The following is a 23,492-nucleotide window of genomic DNA, read 5'->3' on the forward strand; positions in this document are numbered from 1 at the left end:
GTCTTTTTCTGAAAAAATACACTTGTATTGGGCCAGTACTCAAAAGCCATGTTTTAGTTCCCAGAGAAAGAGGTAAAAGAGAGTCGTCTGTCTGATGCAATTGCTTTTGTTCTAGGAAAGTGCACGGAAGGTCCAGATCCAAGTCTTCCACATGTGGAGGTTCTATAATTTTGCTCGGATGCGAAAGGGGGCCGATTATTTCACCCTTCTGTCTAACTACAATTACGTCAACTGGTGGTCAGTGGTGCAGAGTGTGGTCATTGTCCTTTCTGGGGTCCTTCAGTTGTATTTCTTAAAACGTCTGTTTCACATTCAGACCACCACAGACACACTGAAGCCCAGATGCTAACAGCTCCCTGAGGAGGCTCACGAAAAGACCCTAAATTCCAAAACACCTCTCACGCTTGGGACAGACTTGAAAGATGCATGCTGGACTAATTTCTCCTCCAAACCACTGTCCCTACAGCTTCCCAACCTTCATTCTCCGTTTATAACATTTCAAATAAAAAAAATGTATTTAAATAAAAGGACCCAAGAGACGCACTCCAAAAATAAAAGAAATGTATTTACTTAAAATTGCTTAATTGAGTGAGTTTATTGCAGAGATGTTAAGTTCCCCATTTCAGGCTGGATTTCTGATCACCTCATTGTGATGCATTATGGGACGGCAGCATGGAGTTTAATGGGCAGGATCAGGAACTATAACTCCCACACTGCTTTGGGATGTAAGTTCAAAACCAGAACTGGCCAAAATGTTTCCAACTTGGCACCTCTGTTATTGAAACACTTAGGAAAAGCTGGTAAATTCTTCAACTGTTGACCTGGTTCCTGGAAATGAATTACTCCTGTGCTGCTTTGGCTCTTTAAAGAGGACTCAGTCCTGCACCTGCTTAAAAGGAAGTCAAAAGCAACTGTCCAAATATCTTTAACAAGAGAGTTTCAGACACTGCTTCAGCCACAGTTTCTACTCCCTTATAGAGAGAGGGATGCAGTTGGACTATATCTACGTGAGTGTTTCCTCGTGTCGCACGTATTCACCGATGTCAGCCTGGTGAAAGACCACAATCGCCATGGGATCCAACTTCCGACACTCCTGTGTGGACTTTGCAGCCACTCCAAAGCCCTGGGGGGTATAATAAAAGGTTATGTCTATCATTTGTTCCCTTCCCATGATCTCCCCTATCAGAAGCAGGGTGCAGCAGTTCTCATGCAAGAGGGAGGGGTCTGTTAATCACCGAACAAAAACCTTTTCTGTTTTTGTGAGGCACAATTAAATGAGGGAAGATAAACCCCAAATGGTCTCTCGGCAGACTGACATTAACAAATCTGTACACTTACTCCACCCTGCCATCATGAGAACTTATCAACCTTTCCCGTCTTTTTGGGCAGACTGGATGAGCGGTACATGTCTTTATCTGCCATCATCTACTATGTTGTTATGTAAGCCACATTGATGGCCTCTACTACCCCCAATTGTAGAGAACTTTTCTTTTTACTAGGCCAATGTGTCAACCAACCCTCAGGCCTCCTGCTCAGGGTTAGTAGCAAAGTTTTGCAATAATCCTCACAGCTGTCGAGGTTAGTGATGCTGTGCTGAAAAGCAATCTAGTCGCTCTATTCTATCAGACTGACCCAGCCTTCTGGAAGTCCACTGATGTTTAAGGTTATCCTCAGCTTTCACGTGTGTTTATCCCCCCCACTTTGGTATTCCAGGCAGCTACCGCCATTTGCTTAAATAATTCTCTCCCTCATGATTTCTAGTTCTTTCCATTTAACATACCTTTCCCACATTTCAGTCTTTCTATTCTATTCGCCCATTTCTTCTAGCGTGCCCAGGTTCTTCAGTCTTATCTCAAAGTTAACTCTCACCTCATTTGGTTGCCTTTCCTTGGACTACCCCTATTCCTTCCAAGATATAACCTCCAAGGCAGTCCTGCGGGTGAGGTCTAGCCATTAAGCTACTCCAGATAATAATAATCATTTTATTTTTATATACCGCCAAAGCCATGAAAGTTTGAGGCGTTTACAACAAGAGGTGCTGGACAATCAGCGAAGTGGTACAATTCAAAGTCATCGTATATAAGGTAGCCCTTCTCATCTTTTTTAAGCAGCTTCAGCATTTTATGTATCTATTTTTAATAAAAAAGTCTCTACTACTTTCCTGGGGATTACTGTATTCAACCCCACACACCTTGCTTGATGCCACAACCCACCCACCAGGCTGGAGATTTCAGCTACAACTTATTCCCCAACCCATACGTACCAAGGGGATGTCAGACATGGAGTACACCACCACTCCTTGGTACTGGTTTGTGTTCTCTGTGATCCGGCCCAACCCAGATTTCAGCACATGGTTTCCATACAGGAAGGACTGTTCTGCTCCTGGTTTTACCCAGATTTTGTACTGAAGCACACAGAAAAAGCAGATAATTAGCACTATAGCAATGAATGAAGTTTGGCTTAAAACCCCAGGCACTGAGCAGTCCCTGCCTCCCTACTAGCAAGGGTCCCCAGGAACTAGAGGGCACTGACCTTGGCATATGGAGCGAGGTAGTCCAGAGCTGTAATATGCAGACGGAACTTCTGGCTTTTTGTGAACTTCCCAAAGCAGGTCCCTAGTGATACCAACTTCTCTCGGGCAATGCTTGTTGCCAACTTTAAAATCTTCTCACTGAAAAGCAGCAATTCAGAGATTCATTCCTCAAAGGCAGAGAATTAACCACTCACAAGCAGCTGCTGAATGTAAAGCACCTTAAATTACTACTGGAAAAGAATGAGCAAAATCCTACATAAAGCATGAGGTGACTGTCTCCTTCAGCAGGTACTGACACTACAGCACAAAACAAAGTTTGAATAAGTTCTGCAACTGGTCCATGGCGACAGAGAGAGAGAGAGAGAGAGAGAGAGAGAGACAGCATGAACTGGTATGTCTCCTGGAAAGTTCTCACCTGACGTAGTACACCCTCTCATTATGTAAACGAAAACAGTAGGTACCGTCTGGCCGATCCACAAGCAATTTAATGTTTTCTCCAATGCTAGGGAAAAGAAATCATAATTGATCATTAACAAATGTCCCTTCACCACTTTAAAACCTGCCACTAGCCCCTCCCTCCTTGATGTCCTAATGAACCTAGTATTCATTCCATAATCAGCTGCAAAGAAACCCAGTGACCAGTCAACTTTATCAGGCAATTTAAACTAAAATCTAGTATTCATGTGCTTTTAGGTTCAAACAATTTTTATTGATGCAAACAACAGGAAAATAGTAGCAAGGCACCCCAAAGGTGCAGAGTACCAAACAAATATGCATCATATAAATAGTATAACATACAAGGACAAAACAAGAGGAATATCAACCAAACTCCCCCCACCCCCCCGCACACACCACCAAGAGCGTGCAGTGGAAGGAGAGTAGAAAGGCACTCTGAGGCCCTGGACTCTGATGAGCCCCGAAGATGCCACACCACTCCCCCCCCCCACACTGAATCTCCTGTACCCTGTCCATAACATTCGTGTGCTTTTATAAAAAGGTACAAAAACTTAGATTGAGCCCACTAGGGACAGAGAAAGTACATGCGTGTTCTCTGCACTGATTAGTAGTATACATAAACCTGGTCTCAGTCACCAGCTAGCTCTTTGGCTCAGGCATCAGGGCATAAAAGAAAATCTGAGGGCCAGACTTACTCCAGTAGGCTGAACGATTGTTTTCCCTGGGGGCTCAATCACTTCACAATCAAGCTGAGACTCATGAACTTCACTTGAAATCTTGGCTGGAGTTCCAACTGCTAAACTAGTTACAAAAGTCTCTCAAATCAGTTCTCCAATCAATTCAATAATTCCCTGTGTTCCCAATCTCATCACACAAATGCTTCTGTCCCTGCAGGGTACCACCCTCGCTCCTCAGCCTGAGACTAGAGAATGACACGGGGAAAAATTCTGTCGCCGTCACTGCCCCATCCCCAGACCACCATCCTCTTTACCACCCCGTCCCCGCTGTCCCTTTCACCGCCCCGTCCCCGTCTTCTCTTCTCCTCTCCATCCCCCCACCCCCAGCACCCTTCACGCGGTTCAGCAGCTCCCTCCAGCCAGCTGTGCATTTCTCTCCCTCCCTCTTACCTTCTCTTGTGGCGATTTGTATAAGGCTATGCGCTGTATTACAGCCAAAGCCTTGAAGTCGCATCAGGTTGCCTGCTAGAAAAGTCTCCTCCGATGCAACTGGAAACAGGAAGTTGCGTCAGAGGAGATTTTTCCAGCAGGCAACGCGACGCAACTTCAAAGCTCCGGCTGTAACACAGCTCATAGCCTTATAGAAATCGCCAGTTTCAACAAGAAAAGGTAAGGGAAAACGGGGGAGGGAGATGCATGGCTGGCGGGAGAGAGGGAGCTGCCAGATCGAACGCTCGTTCACCACGCGTGCTAACCATTCACTGCTCCAAAGGACAGTTAATGGCCTTGTCCCCGATCTCGCGGTGACCTTTTTTTTCTGGTCACCGTTTTGGCAGGTAACCCGCAGCTAGCCGCAGGTAACAACCACCATGTCGTTCTCTACCTGAGACCATGCTATCTTCCCTGTTTGCTCTGTTAGCAACAGAGCTGTGGAGTCGGTAGATAAATGTTCCGACTCTGACTCCTCAGTTTTTTGTACTTCAGACTCCGACTCCAGGTACCCGAAATTTCCTCCGACTCCAACTCCACAGCACTGGTTAATTTTCAGATCGTTAAAATGGAATGTCAAGTTGAAAGAAATGAGCATTTGACACCACCTTCTTTTTGCTTTTAATCAAGGTTCTAAGGCCTCAGAAGCTGCTCGCAACATTTGTGCTGTGTATATAGTGGGTGCTATAGCTGAAAGAATCGCTCGTGATTGGTATGCCAAGTTCAAAAATGGAGTCGGTAGATAAATGTTCCGACTCCTCAGTTTTTTGTACTTCTGACTCTGACTCCAGGTACCCGAAATTTCCTCCGACTCCGACTCCACAGCCCTGGTTAGCAACCCCCCTCAGATTCTCACACCTCATGTTGTCAGCCTCAATACTTAGGCTCTGGGAGAGATCACCTCCCTTTTTTATTCACTGCTCTCCCCTCCAACTCAAACTCTCTATCCATGCACACACTCAGTGACTCCCTGAAGAAACTCCTGTATTGTAGCAGAGGCTTTCTTGGATAATAATAAAAAGAAGAAACTGCAATTAAAAAGGAGAGGAGTAGCCTCTTCAAATCCAAACTCCAACCCACCTTCTAAGTACCAGTGTCTGTCTTATTATTCCCTCTGTAATTCCCCCACCTGAGCATAGTGTACTGATGCACCGTCTTCTCTAGACTGTAAGCTCTTCTGAGCAGGGACTATCTCTTCTATGTTTTGATGTACAGCGCTGCATATTTCTAATGGCACTATAAAAATTAGTAGTAGTAGTAGCCTAATGGTTGGAGCACTGTCCTGAGAACCAGAAGAGCCAAGGTTTAAACCGCAGTGCAGCTCCGTCTGATCCTGGGCAAATCACTTAGCCCTCCACTGTCTCGGCTCAAATTGAGTTTGTGAACTCTCCAGGGGAAAGGAAATACCTACTGTATCTTAATGAACAGTGCTTCACTTTCAGGATCACAAGTGACGAATTAAAGAAATAAAAACACCTCGACTTAAAAAAGAAAACAAGAGGCTTCCAGGGTGTAGCCCCTAAAGTACCTTAACACCCAATCATGATTCATCCACTGACTACCACAAATGAGAGAGAACTACAGGAGTCTCCATTGTGTTTTTTTAAGTCAAGATGTTTTTATTGAAACATTTTTATATATCGATAAGAAACAATGGAATAAAGGAATTAAGAACATGAAAGCATGGATCCATTATATAATATCTGAAAAGATAGAAGTGTCCCACATCGTAGACTATTAAACAAGATGAAATCGATGGGGTTAGGTGAGAAACTAACGGCATGGGCCAATGATTGGCTGAGTGGAAGACTTCAGAGGGTGGTGGTCAATGGCACCCTCTCTAAGACATCGGAGGTGACTAGCGGAGTGCCGCAGGGCTCAGTCCTGGGACCATCCCTTTTTAACATATTCATAAGGGACTTGACCCGAGGGCTTCAGGGAAAAGTAGCGCTGTTTACCGACGACGCCAAACTGTGTAATATAGTAGGTGAAAGCGATCTCATGGATGGTATGGTGCAGGATCTGATCAAGTTGGAAACTGGTCCTCAACATGGCAGCTGAGCTTCAACGCAAAGAAGTGTAAGGTGATGCATCTCAGCAGCAGAAATCCATGCAGAACATACACCTTGAATGGAGAAACACTAGCTACGATCTCAGAAGAACGGGACTTGGGAGTAATCATCAGTGCAGACATGAAGGCTGCCAAACAAGTAGAGAAGGCCTCATCCAAGGCAAGGCGGATGATGGGATGTATCAATAGAAGCTTCGTCAGTCTGAAGTCATAATGCCACTGTACAGAACCATGGTGAGACCTCATCTGGAGTACTGTGTGCAATTCTGGAGGCCACATTACCGTAAAGATATACTTCGAGCTGAGTCAGTCCAGCGAATGGCCACTAGGATGGTCTCCGGATTCAAGGGTCTCTCATACGAGGTCGTGTCGAGGTGGAAAATGACATATTCTTTCCTAAGGGACCTTCAGTCATAAGAGGGCACCCGCTCAAACTCAGAGGAGGGAGATTTGGTGGTGACACCAGGAAGTATTTCTTTACAGAAAGGGTGGTGGATCACTGGAACAAACTACCGGTGCAGGTGATCAAGGCCACTAGCGTGCTCGACTTTAAGAATAAATGGGACATCCACGTGGGATCTCTACGTGGGTCAAGCAGCACTCTGACTTAATGGGGTGGGACAGTAGAGTGGGCAGATTTGATGGGCTATAGCCCTTTTCAGCCGTCATCTTTCTATGTTTCTATGTTCTATGTTTCTATGGAATGACATGTTCAGGGTTTACATTCAGATGTAAATCAATAGGTTGAGTTTAAAATTTCTTAAATGACCATTTTGGGGGATATTTAATTGAAATTGTTGCCTTTTGGTTAGGTAGGAATCATGTCTATAGTTAAGACAGATCACGTTCCACCATTTGGAATATTCAACGAAACGGAGATTTTTCTATGATATTATAACATTTTTGATTGTGTGTAATTGAAGACAATCATAGTCTGAAAGAATAGAGTGGAAGCAAAGTGATTTTAGTAAAAGAATATAAGAATAGCCTTACTAGGTCAGACCAATAGTCCATCAAGCCCAGTAGCCCGTTCTCACAGTGGCCAATCCAGGTCCCTAGTGCCTGGCCAAAACTCAAAGAGTAGCAACATTCCATCCAGAATCTCAAAGAATAACAAGATTCTGGAATCTCAGAGAGTAGCAACATTCCATCCAGAATCTCAAAGAATAGCAAGATTCCGGAATCCCAGAGAGTAACATTCTAGAATCCCAAAGAGTAGCAACATTCCATCCAGAAATTTCAAAGAATAGCAAGATTCCGGAATCCCAGAGAGTAACAAGATTCTAGAATCACAAAGAGTTCTATGCATAAATTTCAAAGAATAGCAAAATTCCAGAATCCTAGAAAGTAGCAAAATTCCATTCAGAATCTCAAAGAACATCAACATTCCGGAATCCCAGAGAGTAACAAGATTCTAGAATCCCAAAGAGTAGCAACATTCCATCCAGAAATTTCAAAGAATAGCAACATTCCGGAATCCCAGAGAGTAACAAGATTCTAGAATCCCAAACAGTAGCAACATTCCATTCAGAATTTCAAAGAATAGCAAGATTCCGGAATCCCAGAGTAACAAGATTCTAGAATCCCAAGAGTAGCAACATTCCATCCAGAAATTTCAAAGAATAGCAAGATTCCGGAATCCCAGAGAGTAACATTCTAGAATCCCAAAGAGTAGCAACATTCCATCTAGAAATTTCAAAGAATAGCAAGATTCCGGAATCCCAGAGAGTAACAAGATTCTAGAATCCCAAGAGTAGCAACATTCCATTCAGAATCTCAAAGAACAATCAACATTCCAGAATCCTAGCGAGTAACAAGATTCTCGATTCCTAAAGAGTAGCAATATTCTATCCAGAAATTTCAAAGAATAGCAACATTCCAGAATCTTAGAGAGTAGCAACATTACATCCAGAATCTCAAAGAATAGCAAGATTCTGGAATCCCAGAGAGTAACAAGACTCTAGAATCCCAGAGAGTAGCAACATTCCATTCAGAATTTCAAAGAATAACAAGATTCCAGAATCCCAGAGAATAAGAAGATACCGGAATCCCTAAGAGTAGCAACATTTCATTCAGAATCTCAAAGAATAGCAAGATTCCAGAATCCAAGAGAGTAACAAGATTCTAAAATCCCAGAGAGTAGCAACATTCCTTTCTGAATTTCAAAGAATAGCAACATTCCGGAATTCCAGAGAGTAACAAGATTCTAGAATCCCAAAGAGTAGCAACATTCCATCCAGAAATTTCAAAGAATAGCAACATTCCGGAATCCCAGAGAGTAATAAGATTCTAGAATCCCAAAGAGTAGCAACATTCCATCCAGAAATTTCAAAGAATAGCAAGATTCTGGAATCCCAGAGAGTAACAATATTCTAGAATCCCAAAGAGTAGCAACATTCTATCCAGAAATTTCAAAGAATATCAAGATTCCAGAATCCCAGAAAGTAGCAAAATCCCATTCAGAATCTCAAAGAACATCAACATTCGGGAATCCCAGAGAGTAGCAACATTCCATTCAGAATCTCAAAGAATAGCAACATTCTAGAATCTCAAAGAATAGCAACATTCTAGAATCCCAAAGAGTAGCAACATTCCATCCAGAAATTTAAAAGAATAGCAAGATTCCAGAATCCTAGAGAGTAACAAGATTCTAGAATCCCAAACAGTAGCAACATTCCATCCAGAAATTTCAAAGAAAGCAAGATTCCAGAATCCTAGAGTAACAAGATTCTAGAATCCCAAACAGTAGCAACATTCCATTCAGAATTTCAAAGAATAGCAAGATTCCGGAATCCCAGAGAGTAACAATATTCTAGAATCCCAAAGAGTAGCAACATTCCATCCAGAAATTTCAAAGACTAGCAAGATTCCGGAATCCCAGAGAGCAACAAGATTCTAGAATCACAAAGAGTAGCAACATTCTATGCAGAAATTTCAAAGAATAGCAAGATTCTAGAATCCCAAACAGTAGCAACATTCCATTCAGAATTTCAAAGAATAGCAAGATTCCGGAATCCCAGAGAGTAACAATATTCTAGAATCCCAAAGAGTAGCAACAATCCATCCAGAAATTTCAAAGAATAGCAAGATTCCTGAATCCCAGAGAGTAACAAGATTCTAGAATCCCAAAGAGTAACAACATTCTATCCAGAAATTTCAAAGTATAGCAACATTCCGGAATCCCAGAGAGTAACAAGATTCTAGAATCCCAAACAGTAGCAACATTCCATTCAGAATTTCAAAGAATAGCAAGATTCCGGAATCCCAGAGTAACAAGATTCTAGAATCCCAAGAGTAGCAACATTCCATCCAGAAATTTCAAAGAATAGCAAGATTCCGGAATCCCAGAGAGTAACATTCTAGAATCCCAAAGAGTAGCAACATTCCATCTAGAAATTTCAAAGAAGAGCAAGATTCCGGAATCCCAGAGTGTAACATTCTAGAATCCCAAAGAGTAGCAACATTCCATCCAGAAATTTCAAAGACTAGCAAGATTCCGGAATCCCAGAGAGTAACAAGATTCTAGAATCACAAAGAGTAGCAACATTCTATGCAGAAATTTCAAAGAATTACAAGATTCCAGAATCCCAGAAAGTAGTAAAATTCCATTCAGAATCTCAAAGAACAATCAACATTCCGGAATCCCAGAGAGTAACAAGATTCTAGAATCCCAAACAGTAGTAACATTCCATTCAGAATTTCAAAGAATAGCAAGATTCCGGAATCCCAGAGTAACAAGATTCTAGAATCCCAAAGAGTAGCAACATTCCATCTAGAAATTTCAAAGAATAGCAAGATTCTAGAATCCCAAGAGTAGCAACTTTCCATTCAGAATTTCAAAGAATAGCAACATTCCGGAATTCCAGAGAGTAACAACATTCTATCCAGAAATTTCAAAGAATAGCAACATTCTAGAATCCCAGAGAGTAACAACATTCTATCCAGAAATTTCAAAGAATAGCAACATTCCAGAATCCCAGAGAGTAACAACATTCTATCCAGAAATTTCAAAGAATAGCAACATTCTAGAATTCCAGAGAGTAACAACATTCTATCCAGAAATTTCAAAGAATAGCAACATTCTAGAATCCCAGAGAGTAACAACATTCTATCCAGAAATTTCAAAGAATAGCAACATTCTAGAATCCCAGAGAGTAGCAACTTTCCATTCAGAATTTCAAAGAATAGCAACATTCCGGAATCCCAGAGAGTAACAACATTCTATCCAGAAATTTCAAAGAATAGCAACATTCTAGAATCCCAGAGAGTAACAACATTCTATCCAGAAATTTCAAAGAATAGCAACATTCTAGAATCCCAGAGAGTAACAACATTCTATCCAGAAATTTCAAAGAATAGCAACATTCTAGAATCCCAGAGAGTAGCAACTTTCCATTCAGAATTTCAAAGAATAGCAACATTCCGGAATCCCAGAGAGTAACAACATTCTATCCAGAAATTTCAAAGAATAGCAACATTCTAGAATCCCAGAGAGTAACAACATTCTATCCAGAAATTTCAAAGAATAGCAACATTCTAGAATCCCAGAGAGTAGCAACTTTCCATTCAGAATTTCAAAGAATAGCAACATTCCGGAATCCCAGAGAGTAACAACATTCTATCCAGAAATTTCAAAGAATAGCAACATTCTAGAATCCCAGAGAGTAACAACATTCTATCCAGAAATTTCAAAGAATAGCAACATTCTAGAATCCCAGAGAGTAGCAACTTTCCATTCAGAATTTCAAAGAATAGCAACATTCCGGAATCCCAGAGAGTAACAACATTCTATCCAGAAATTTCAAAGAATAGCAACATTCTAGAATCCCAGAGAGTAACAACATTCTATCCAGAAATTTCAAAGAATAGCAACATTCTAGAATCCCAGAGAGTAACAACATTCTATCCAGAAATTTCAAAGAATAGCAACATTCCAGAATCCCAGAGAGTAACAACATTCTATCCAGAAATTTCAAAGAATAGCAACATTCCGGAATCCCAGAGAGTAGCAACTTTCCATTCAGAATTTCAAAGAATAGCAACATTCCGGAATCCCAGAAAGTAGCAACTTTCCATTCAGAATTTCAAAGAATAGCAACATTCCGGAATTCCAGAGAGTAACAACATTCTATCCAGAAATTTCAAAGAATAGCAACATTCTAGAATCCCAGAGAGTAACAACATTCTATCCAGAAATTTCAAAGAATAGCAACATTCTAGAATCCCAGAGAGTAACAACATTCTATCCAGAAATTTCAAAGAATAGCAACATTCTAGAATCCCAGAGAGTAACAACATTCTATCCAGAAATTTCAAAGAATAGCAACATTCCAGAATCCCAGAGAGTAACAACATTCTATCCAGAAATTTCAAAGAATAGCAACATTCCGGAATCCCAGAGAGTAGCAACTTTCCATTCAGAATTTCAAAGAATAGCAACATTCCGGAATTCCAGAGAGTAACAACATTCTATCCAGAAATTTCAAAGAATAGCAACATTCTAGAATCCCAGAGAGTAACAACATTCTATCCAGAAATTTCAAAGAATAGCAACATTCTAGAATCCCAGAGAGTAACAACATTCTATCCAGAAATTTCAAAGAATAGCAACATTCCAGAATCCCAGAGAGTAACAACATTCTATCCAGAAATTTCAAAGAATAGCAACATTCCGGAATCCCAGAGAGTAGCAACTTTCCATTCAGAATTTCAAAGAATAGCAACATTCCGGAATTCCAGAGAGTAACAACATTCTATCCAGAAATTTCAAAGAATAGCAACATTCTAGAATCCCAGAGAGTAACAACATTCTATCCAGAAATTTCAAAGAATAGCAACATTCTAGAATCCCAGAGAGTAACAACATTCTATCCAGAAATTTCAAAGAATAGCAACATTCCGGAATCCCAGAGAGTAGCAACTTTCCATTCAGAATTTCAAAGAATAGCAACATTCCGGAATTCCAGAGAGTAACAACATTCTATCCAGAAATTTCAAAGAATAGCAACATTCTAGAATCCCAGAGAGTAACAACATTCTATCCAGAAATTTCAAAGAATAGCAACATTCTAGAATCCCAGAGAGTAACAACATTCTATCCAGAAATTTCAAAGAATAGCAACATTCCAGAATCCCAGAGAGTAACAACATTCTATCCAGAAATTTCAAAGAATAGCAACATTCTAGAATCCCAGAGAGTAACAACATTCTATCCAGAAATTTCAAAGAATAGCAACATTCTAGAATCCCAGAGAGTAACAACATTCTATCCAGAAATTTCAAAGAATAGCAACATTCCAGAATCCCAGAGAGTAACAACATTCTATCCAGAAATTTCAAAGAATAGCAACATTCCGGAATCCCAGAGAGTAGCAACTTTCCATTCAGAATTTCAAAGAATAGCAACATTCCGGAATCCCAGAAAGTAGCAACTTTCCATTCAGAATTTCAAAGAATAGCAACATTCCGGAATTCCAGAGAGTAACAACATTCTATCCAGAAATTTCAAAGAATAGCAACATTCTAGAATCCCAGAGAGTAACAACATTCTATCCAGAAATTTCAAAGAATAGCAACATTCTAGAATCCCAGAGAGTAGCAACTTTCCATTCAGAATTTCAAAGAATAGCAACATTCCGGAATCCCAGAGAGTAACAACATTCTATCCAGAAATTTCAAAGAATAGCAACATTCTAGAATCCCAGAGAGTAACAACATTCTATCCAGAAATTTCAAAGAATAGCAACATTCTAGAATCCCAGAGAGTAGCAACTTTCCATTCAGAATTTCAAAGAATAGCAACATTCCAGAATCCCAGAGAGTAACAACATTCTATCCAGAAATTTCAAAGAATAGCAACATTCCAGAATCCCAGAGAGTAACAACATTCTATCCAGAAATTTCAAAGAATAGCAACATTCTAGAATCCCAGAGAGTAGCAACTTTCCATTCAGAATTTCAAAGAATAGCAACATTCCGGAATCCCAGAGAGTAACAACATTCTATCCAGAAATTTCAAAGAATAGCAACATTCTAGAATCCCAGAGAGTAACAACATTCTATCCAGAAATTTCAAAGAATAGCAACATTCTAGAATCCCAGAGAGTAACAACATTCTATCCAGAAATTTCAAAGAATAGCAACATTCTAGAATCCCAGAGAGTAACAACATTCTATCCAGAAATTTCAAAGAATAGCAACATTCCAGAATCCCAGAGAGTAGCAACATTCCATCCAGAAATCCGTTCCAGGGCGAGCGGTGGCTTCCCCCGTGTCTCTCCGCTATGACTATTCCCACCCGACTCCCACTCACTACTTGGAGAGTCTCTCGAACAGAGCCCTCGTCTCCTCCTCGGTCAGCGGCCGCATCCTCCTCTCGGCAAGACACGCGCTTGAGGCTCCTGGCCGGAACAGGAAAGGGCGGGAGAGCGGAAGCGGAAGCCGCGACGCGTCCAAGATGGCGGCGGTGGACGTGGAGGACGAAAGCATCCTGGCGTCGATCTTCCGCCAGAGCTTCCCCGAGAGCTGGCGCGAGCGGCCCGACTTCGCCTCCTACCTGCTCGAGCTCAGCTCGTCGGGCGTTGACAAGCTGGTGCGCGAGCCCGAGCGCCTGGCCGAGGAGCGCGCGCACATCCTGCAACAGACGCGACAACTGGCCTTCGCCAACTACAAGACCTTCATCCGCACGGCCGAGTGCACCGAAGACATCTACCGCCGCTTCGGCCAGGTGCAGAGCAGCCTCGCGCGCCTCCTCGACAAGCTGCCTGCCTTCCAGCAAAGCTGCAGGTCCGCTCTCCCGCCCCCACCCACAATGACTCCTCCCACACTCCCGCCCCCACCCACAATGACTCCTCCCACACTCCCGCCCCCACCCACAATGACTCCTCCCACACTCCCGCCCCCACCCACAATGACTCCTCCCACACTCCCGCCCCCACCCACACTGGCTCCTTCCACACTCCCTCTCTCTCCCACACTCCTACCCCCTCCCACACTGGCTCCTTCCACCCCCCCCCGCCCCACACACTGGCTCCTCCCACACTCCCGCCCCCTCACACACTGGCTCCTTCCACCCCCCCACCCCACACACTGGCTCCTCCCACCCCACACACCAGCTCCTCCCACACTCCCACCCCTCCCACACCAACTCCTCCCACACTCCTACCCTCTCCCACACTTGCAACCCCCACCCTCCAACCCCCTGCCAGCTCCTCCCACACTCCCACCATGGCTCCTTCCACACTCCCGCCCCCTCCCACAATGGCTCCTCCCACACTCCTGCCCCCTCCCTCACTGGCTCCTTCCACGCCCCACCCCACACACTGGCTCCTCCCACCCCACACACCAGCTCCTCCCACACTCCCACCCCCTCCCACACTCCTACCCCCTCCCACACTGGCTCCTTCCACACTCCCTCCCTCTCCCACACTCCTACCCCCTCCCACACTGGCTCCTTCCACCCCCCCCACCCCACACACTGGCTCCTCCCACACTCCCACCCCCTCTCACACTGACTCCTCCCACACTCCCACCCCCTCTCACACCGGCTCCTCCCACACTCCTACCCTCTCCCACACTGGCAACACCCACCCTCCAACCCCCCACCGGCTTCTCCCACACTCCCGCCCCCTCACACCCTGGCTCCTTCCACCCCCCACCCCACACACTGGCTCCTCCCACCCCACACACCAGCTCCTCCCACACTCCCACCCCCTCCCACACTGGCTCCTCCCACACTGGCAACCCACACTCCAACCCCCATGCCGGCCCTCCTCACACTCCCACCCCCTTCCACACTGGCAACCCCCTCCCCCACACTCCAACCCCCACTTGCTCCTCCCACACTCCCACCCCCTCTCACCCTAGCTCCTCCCATACTCCCACCCCCTCCCACACTGGCAACCCCCACCCCCACATTCCAGTCCCCCGCCGGCTCCTCCCACACCCACACTCCAACCCCCCAGCCGTCTCTTCTCACCCCCTCCCAATCTGGCAACCCCCACCCCCACACTCCAACCCTCTGCCGGCTCCTCCCACCCTCTGCCGGCTCCTCCCACCCTCTCCCACTCTGGCAACCCCCACCCCCACCTTCCAACCCTCTGCCGGCTCCTCCCATCCCCTCCCACACTGGAAACCCCTACCCCTTGACACTCCTCTCCCACACTCCAATCCCCCCACCAACTGCTCCCACACTCTTGACTACAAACACCCCGCCAGCTGCTCCCACACTCCAACCCCCTTGCATACTGGCAACCTCTACCCCTTGACACTCTTCCCCCACACTCCAACCCACCGCAGTTTCCTCCCACACTCTGATCCCCAAGCCCCCACCAGCTGCTCCCACACTCTGACCCCCCCCAGCTGCTCTCACACTCCAATCCCCTCCCCTGCTTGCTGCCCCCACACTCTGACCACCTCACACACCAGCTGCTCCTTCACCTCGACCCCCTCCCCTACCGGCGGACTCACACTCTGATCTCTCCCAGCTGGCTGCTCCCACACTCTGACCCCCCTCCCTCGCCAGCTGCTCCCACACTCTGACCCCCTCACACACTGGGTGCTCCAACACCTCGACCCCCTCCCCTGCCAGCGGCCCCCACACTTTGACTCCCTCCTCAGCCGGCTGCTCCCACACTCCAACCCCCTCCGCTGCCGGCAGCCCACACACCTCGACCCCCCTCCCCTGCTGGCTGCCCTCACACCTTAAACCCCTTCCCTCAACAGCCCTCACATCTCAATCCTCCCAAAGGCCACTGCACCACATCCCTGTCTACCCCTATCCCCTTCCCCCATCAGCCTTACTCCTCTCCCCCAAATTTCCTATTAGCATCCTTCATATTTTATACTCTTCAAATTTTCTCTTACTTAAAGGATCATGCTATTCTGTAGTACAACCAAATTTGATTTACATTTATTACAAGCAGGTTCTTTCTCTGTGGATAGAACACACTGAGAGCATGGGGAGTTGTGTACGTTAGAGGCCAACTGAATTTCTTTCACTGCCAAAAACTGGCTGGAAATCTGCATTTGGCCGTGTTTCAATTTCAGATGAAACCAGAACTTTTTGTGTTATGTTCTGTATCTCTTCCCTCTCCCAAACCAAAGGAGCTCCCATGTAATTCCTTCCCTGCCCCCCCAGGCCTACTGTACCACCCTAGTGGTCTAGTGCTTAGTCATATCCTACCCATGCCAGCTCCAGTCCCTAAGTAGAACATAAGAATTGCCGCTGCTGGGTCAGACCAGTGGTCCATCATTCCCAGTAGTCTGCTCACGCGGCGGCCTTTAGGTCAAAGACCAGTGCCCTAACTGAGACTAGCCTTACCTGCGTACGTTCGTGTCCTACCTTGTCTTGAAACCCTGGAGGGTGTTTTCCCCTATAACAGACTCCGGAAGAGCGTTCCAGTTTTCTACCACTCTCTGGGTGAGAAAGAGCTTCCTTACGTTTGTACGGAATCTATCCCCTTTCAACTTTAGAGAGTGCCCTCTCATTCTGCCAACCTTGGAGAGGGTGAACAATCTGTCTTTATCTGCTAAGCCTATTCCCTTCAGTATCTTGAATGTTTCGATAATGTCCCCTCTCAGTCTCATCTTTTCAAGGGAGAAGAGGCCCAGTTTCTCTAATCTCTCATTGTATGGCAACTCCTCCATCCCCTTAACCATTTTAGTCACTCTTCTCTGGACCCTCTCGAGTAGTACCGTGTCCTTTTTCATGTATGGCAATACCAAAATTCGAAGCGATTCACAACAAAGGATACATACAGCCAATATTTAAAATACAGAATAAACAATTGGTGTCTAATGCAGAATAAAAACAATCAGTACAAAGGATACATCGGATAAAATCAGCAAAAGTTAAGACAATAGCTCAGTTGGTAAGTAAAACTTCATTTGCCATGTCACGGCCCATAGTACTCTGAATAACTTCATATCTGCAAACTTAATCACCTCACACATCGTACCAATTTCCAGATCATTTATAAATATGTTGAGCACGGGTCCAAGCACCGAACCCTGTGGCACTCCACTCGTAACGCTTTTCCAGTCCGCGTATTGTCCATTTACTCCCAATCTCTGTTTCCTAACCACCAGCCAGTTTTTAATCCATGTGAGTATTTCATCTCCGATTCCAAGGCTTGCAATTTTTTGAAGTAGTTCATGCAGAACCTTGTCAAACGCCTTCTGAAAATCCAGATATACAGTGTTGACCGGGTCACCCTTGTCTATCTGCATGTTTTACTCCCTCGAAGAAGTGCAGAAGTTTGTCAAGCAAGATCTTCCTTTGCTGAAGCCATGCTGGTCCTCATCAGATTGTGTCCGTCAAGGTGATCAATGATGCGGTCCTTTTTCAGCGCCTCTACTATCTTTCCCAGTACCAAGGTCAGACTCACCGGTCTGTAGTTTCCCGGATCTCCCATCAAACCTTTCTTGAAGATCAGCGTAACATTTGCCACTTTCCAGTCTTCCGGAATCCTTCCTGATTTAACTGACAGATTGGCTATTAGTTGAAGCAGTTCAGCTATAGCCCCTTTTAGTTCCTTGATTACCCTCAGATGGATGCCATCTGGTCCCGGGGATTTATTGTTTTTAAGGCAATATGGGCAGGAGTGAGTAGTACTGGCCATTCGACCACTAGTGTGGTAAGGTAAACCTGGGAGTGGAAAGAGAGCAGGGGCTGTTTCAGTTGCAGCTGAAACCAAGCAGCAGGTTTGAGCCACAGATCTGATATCAGCTAAAAACGTGGGTGGCTGGGTGGGAGGGAGGGAGGTTTGGTCATCCTCTAGTGCAGTGGTTTCTAACCTTTTCCATATAAAGGGCCACAGTGTGAATATGAAAAAGCTCTGAGGGCTACTGAACGATTTCAAGCTTGTACATGCCGCTCATTTTGTAAACTGCCTTGACCTACTTGTTCATACTGGGTATTAAACATTCAAAATTAATACTAATATTGATCCTACATTTCAAGGATACACTTTTATGTTGGATTGTCAACGGTAGCAAATTCCATAAATGACACACTTGAGATTGTTTGCAGTTACTATATCAAGTGGGCAAGAGGGCCTCAATGGAAAACTTTGGGGACTGCTTTGTAGGAGAGTCTGTGGGAGCCTAAGTCTAGCATTGTGTGGGAATAGCTGTAAAATTTGCTGTCTACTCTTTGGACAGGAGCTTTGTGCAGAAGGCGGAGGAGATAGCTTGCAGCCGCCGGAAGAACAGTCTAACCCTAAATCGGCACACAGAGATTCTCGAGGTGCTGGAGATCCCGCAACTCATGGATACTTGTGTTCGGAATGGCTACTACGAGGAGGCACTGGAATTGGCTACATATGTGCGAAGGCTTGAGAAAAAGCATTCATCTATTCCTGTCATACAGGTATACATGACCTGCTGTTGTGAACTGAGTATATATTTCCAGGTAGAATAAAATACACAGAAACTTGTGGGCATGCTATATGCAGATATGGGACTAGACTGCATGCTTATCCAAACTTTTCTGGCCTTCAGCCCTTACTGTGCAGGCATGCAGTGGTGCTGGAGCCCCCTTCTGCAGGTAGGCATGTGCCGAAAATGCACATTTCCATACCATAGTCCACTATTGAAACAGACATGGGGGAAGCCACTGCTTGCCCTGGATCAGTAGCATGGAATGCTAGAAACTTTTTTTTTTTAAATCTTTATTCATTTTCAAACTTACAACAAGTGCACAAAAGAACACCATGAAAGACAATCATACAACACTTGAAATTCCTTCAATAAATTCATAAATATATTAATTAATTAATTTCCCTCCCCCTCCCCCCACCAATATACTCATTAAAGCATATCATAAATTATATTATAAAACACATTATTAAACCAAATTTTCCCCCATCACCCCCTCCCCCCTCTATATATCCATATTATCAAAGGAAAACGATGCCTATTCATTACAATATTTAACCAATGGCCCCCAAATCTTTAGAAAATTTTTATAACTGCTTCTGACATAATGCTAGAAACATGATAGCAAATAAAGGCCAAATGGCCCATCTAGTCTGCCCATCCACAGTAACCATTATCTCTACTATTTGAGGTTTTGCTAGGTACTTGTGGCCTAAATTGACCACTGTGAAGACAGGATACTGGGCTAGATGGAACATTGGTCTGATCCAGTAAGACTGTTCTTGGGTATGCAGGAAACTGGAGTCTTTTCCTGCTGTATGCCGTGGTGGAAGCAGTTGGCAAGAGCCTTGAACCAGGTTGTCCCTGAGAAGACGATGAATTGGACCAGAAATTCTATGTCCCACCCTTCCCACTGTCCCCTTCATGCTAGATGGAGGTTTAGGAAAGTTGAATGTACAAAAACTACAGCTCAGATTGAGTGAGCAGCATGCACATTTTTCAATTAATCAATCTACTGTCCTTGGGGGTTTACATCATAACAAACATTGCAGAATACCTAATCAATAATAAAACAAGACAACACATACAATGAGTAACAAAAGAAAGTAACAGAAATAGCATTGCGGCTGTTCTCATGGTGCCCATGTTGTTGGAAAGGAGGGAGAGCATTATAATATCACTAGTGGGAGCAGGGGAGAAGCACCAGTTGGAGGAGGAAGTTGAAGAAAATTATGGGGTGGGACTGCAAGAGAGAGAAGAGCGGTGTGTGACTCCATTTGGGGGTAGAAGAAAAGTCCTTGGCACCTGCCTTGAGCACTTTGGATTTTTCTTGGAGATGAATTTTTACAGCAAGGGATGCTTTTCCCCTTAGCTGTAGGCATTGTAGGGAGAAGCGAGAAGTTCTGGTCTTGGAATCAAGCTTCCCTAACCATTTCCAGCTTCTGCTAGACAACAGCAGACAGATATTATAAGAGCAGGAGATCGGCACATGACATGGAAAGATACTCCCGTCCCTTCCACCCCCTTAGTGTTTCTAGAAACATAGAATGTGTCTAGGATAGCAGAGTTTGTAAGGGTTCTATCTTTCCTTCATCCACCTAGCGGGGGCTGGGATTGTACAGGAAAGGGGGAGGTCTTCTGTCTTTTGATGGTGGGTGCTTGCTGGGAGGCTCTGATGCTCTGGGCATGTGTACAGTAAGCATTTTGGATCTTAATTGCAGAGCATTGTCCTGGAAGTTCGTCAGTCAGCGCAACTGATGCTGGAACAGCTGGTGCAGCAGCTTCGCACAGGCCTCCAACTGCCTGCCTGTCTGCGTGTCCTGGGCTACCTGCGGAGGATGGATATCTTCACCGAGGCGGAGCTGCGTGTGAAGTTCCTACAGGCGCGTGATGCCTGGCTTCGCTCTATCCAGAGCTCTATTCCCGAGGATGATCCCTATTTTCACATCACCAAAACCATTGAGATGTGCCGTGTTCACCTCTTTGACATCATCACAGAGTATCGCGCTCTCTTCTCAGACGAGGATCCCCTTCTGGTGCCATGCGGTGATCAGGCATTAAGTGAAGCTGCCATATTCCATGGCTGGGTGTTGCAGAAGGTGGCCCACTTCCTGCAGATTTTGGAGCAGGACTTACAGAAGGGGGTTGGCAGCCGGCTGGACTCATTACTGGGCCAGTGCATGTACTTTGGTCTGTCGTTTAGCCGAGTAGGAGCTGACTTTCGCGGACAGCTGGTTCCCATCTTCCAGCGGGTGGCCTTGACCACATTCCGGAGGGCAGTACAGGAAGCAGTGGATAAATTCCAGGAAGAGATGAATTGCTATACCCTGATCCTGGCCCCCGCTGTTCTGGGTAACAGCAGTGTTGCCCCCGTCAGTGTGCCCAGCAGCCATCCAGGAACACTGCAGCCACCCATGGCTCTGCTGGATTTCTCCCCCCTCGCCTGCTTTCTAAATGGTGTTCTGACTGCATTCAATGACCTCCGGCTGTGCTGCCCTGTCGCAGTGGCCCAGGATGTGACCTCTGCCCTGGAGGAGGCCCTTAGCCAGGTAAGATACAGGGGCACATTCTGTATAGAATGCCTACATTAGGTGCCTTAATCAAGGGTGCCCAACAACGTTTTTTTTAATTGGCATGACTGCACCAGTTTTTAGCCAATCCAAAAATTAAAATACCAATTAAAAGAATTGCACTTTGAACTCTTAGGATGCTTAGCGACGTCTATCAGGGGGAAGAATAGGCATGGTTTACATAGGCGCTAGGGAAGCCACGCCATGGGGTTGATTGACGCCTACAATGTGGTCCATACTGTGTATGCTGGGGTGGGGGAGCTTTTGCCCTCTTTCACAGTGCATCATTAGCAGAGATCCACAACATTTCAGGGGTTTAGTTAATTGTCGGTTCTTGCATATATGAAAGAGAAATCTTATGTTTAGAGCCATTTTACAAATAAAGCCAGAAGAGCGATGCCATTGGAAGGTTGGAAAAGAAGGGCTGACGCTTTGGGCATTTCCCTCTACTGCGGTCTTTGTGAGAGGAAAGCCTGGGGTTTCCTAGGAGCTGTTGCTGGCAGGGATAAAGAATTTTGTTATATTCAATAGCCTCTTGGTTATCGCATCTTATAACATTTGTTTCAACTGCTGTCCTGCCCCTTGTCCAGAACCATTCCTGCCTTCTGGGGAAGTGACCTCGGCGGTTGCTCAGGGTCCATATTAGCAAAGTTCTAGGAGAAGCACAGTGTGTGGCTGGATTGAGGATGAAGGACATGGCGCTGCAACCCAAGGCTAGTTCTGAAGTGAGCTTTTCCACTGACCAGCATCCCCTTTCTTGCCCTTTTGCAGGTGACAAAGATAATTCTGGCCTTCCATCAGGCTGAGGAAGCTGCCTTCAGCGTCAAGGAGCAGGAGCTCTTTGTTCAGTTCTGCACTGCGTTCCTAGAAGACCTGCTGCCGTACCTGAACCGCTGCCTCCAGCTCCTCTTCCCTCCCTCCCAGATAGCACAAATCCTGGGTAAGAGGGAATTGAGCAACCAGCTGCTTCTTTTTCTTGGGATTTTAACAGGTTTTTAGTGTTTGTGTATTGTTGGATTCATGAATAACCCAAAAAATGAATAAGCACATAAGCAGTGGCCCCGCTGGGTCAGACCAGAAGTCCATCATGCCCAGCAGTCCGCACACGCGGAGGCCCATCAGGTCCAGGACCTGTGTAGTAGTCTTCTATCCCCTTTTCTTCAGAAAATTGCCCAATCCCTTCTTGAACCCCAATACTGTACTAGAAACGCCTTCATGGAAAGCCAGAAAGAGAAAATCTAAACAAAATACAAGAATATAACAAATTCTGAAAAAGCCTCCCTGAGGCCCTTAAACACACTAGTGACTAGTTTACATGAGCTTCTGTAGAGATGAAACCATACAGAGTTATTAATACCGTGCCATAATCATTCATCCTATTTATATTACCGGCACATTGATCATCCTACTTGTATGCACACCAAATCAATCGTCCTATAAATATCCACATCTAGGTTTACTATTGCAACCAAATAGACTATATTTACATACCTCCTGAGGAGGTTGGACATTTTAACTAAATATAATCTTTCTTTCTAGAAATGTGTGCAAACTTGACATTAGAGGGGGATCTTGTCAAAGGAAAAGGCGTAAAGTCCATCCCAAACTGACCCCCCCCTACTTACTTTCCAACATTACTAATATGTGAGCACAGAGAATTCAAAGTCTAGGGTACCCCAGGATTCATATGTTCCTGCCCAGCCCCAAACCAGTTAGTAAATTTACCATCGTATAATTAATCCCCAGTTCAGCCAAAATTTGAATGTTGTTTATGTAGCTAAAATAATAAAACCCCCATTGTGTAAGGGTTATATAAATACAGGTACAGGTTCCTTTATCCAAAGTCCTTAGGCCTAAGCAGTGCTGTACAACAAACACGCAAGAGACGGTCCCTGCTCAAAAGAGCTTACAGTCTAATTAACATGGACAAAGGCATATTTAAATTTTGGAACGGTAATGTTAAGTCAGAAAAAGACAGATTATAAGACCATAAAATTGCCACCAAACTGTATTTCAAAATAAGGCAAACATTAAACAAGCAATTCAAGCACAAACATGTTCCAAACTATGGGACTGGAGCAATACCTTAACATCCATCATCTTTAGTCACACATAGTTTCTCTTCGTCTAACTTGCATCATCTTCAGTCTGTATTCGACTATCTGGCAATGGTGCAGGAACAGTGGCAGTCTTTTCAAAGACGTCTTCCAGTGTCATCTGTTTAATTACCGTATTTTTTGCTCCATAAGACGCACTTTTTTCCCCAAAAAAAATTGGAAATAAGGGTGCTTCTTATGGAGCGAATACCCAAACCACCC

At 44.7% G+C, this 23,492-nt stretch overlaps 3 protein-coding genes across 8 annotated transcripts in view; 2 read left to right on the forward strand and 1 right to left on the reverse strand.

The window, feature by feature from the left end:
* The window catches only part of LOC117359371 (telomeric repeat-binding factor 2-like), a 110,487-nt gene extending 109,943 nt beyond the window's left edge, over nucleotides 1-544 (forward strand). For 2 of the 5 annotated variants that reach the window (XM_033942016.1, XM_033942017.1), the window contains exon 11: nucleotides 116-544. In XM_033942016.1, coding sequence (XP_033797907.1) covers nucleotides 116-349 — 234 coding nt within the window. In that variant the 3' untranslated portion in view covers nucleotides 350-544. The remainder of the gene's footprint in view (nucleotides 1-115) is intronic. The other 3 variants (XM_033942011.1, XM_033942009.1, XM_033942010.1) reach the window with 3 other exon arrangements.
* NIP7 (nucleolar pre-rRNA processing protein NIP7) lies at nucleotides 545-13,733 on the reverse strand. Its single transcript, XM_033942022.1, has 5 exons — nucleotides 13,539-13,733; nucleotides 2,949-3,035; nucleotides 2,533-2,671; nucleotides 2,264-2,404; nucleotides 545-1,123 (listed from the first exon to the last, which is right to left on the reverse strand). The coding sequence occupies exons 1-5, from the start codon at nucleotides 13,712-13,714 to the stop codon at nucleotides 1,004-1,006; spliced, it is 663 nt and encodes a 220-aa protein (XP_033797913.1). The 5' UTR covers nucleotides 13,715-13,733; the 3' UTR covers nucleotides 545-1,003.
* COG8 (component of oligomeric golgi complex 8) overlaps nucleotides 13,647-23,492 on the forward strand; it is a 73,470-nt gene continuing 63,624 nt past the window's right edge. For both annotated transcript variants that reach the window (XM_033942019.1, XM_033942018.1), the window contains exons 1-4: nucleotides 13,647-14,011; nucleotides 18,389-18,596; nucleotides 20,326-21,153; nucleotides 21,946-22,114. In XM_033942019.1, the coding sequence (XP_033797910.1) occupies nucleotides 13,683-14,011; nucleotides 18,389-18,596; nucleotides 20,326-21,153; nucleotides 21,946-22,114 (1,534 nt within the window). In that variant the 5' untranslated portion in view covers nucleotides 13,647-13,682. The remainder of the gene's footprint in view (nucleotides 14,012-18,388; nucleotides 18,597-20,325; nucleotides 21,154-21,945; nucleotides 22,115-23,492) is intronic.

Source organism: Geotrypetes seraphini, chromosome 4, assembly GCF_902459505.1.
Source record: "Geotrypetes seraphini chromosome 4, aGeoSer1.1, whole genome shotgun sequence".
Lineage (NCBI taxonomy): Eukaryota > Metazoa > Chordata > Amphibia > Gymnophiona > Dermophiidae > Geotrypetes > Geotrypetes seraphini.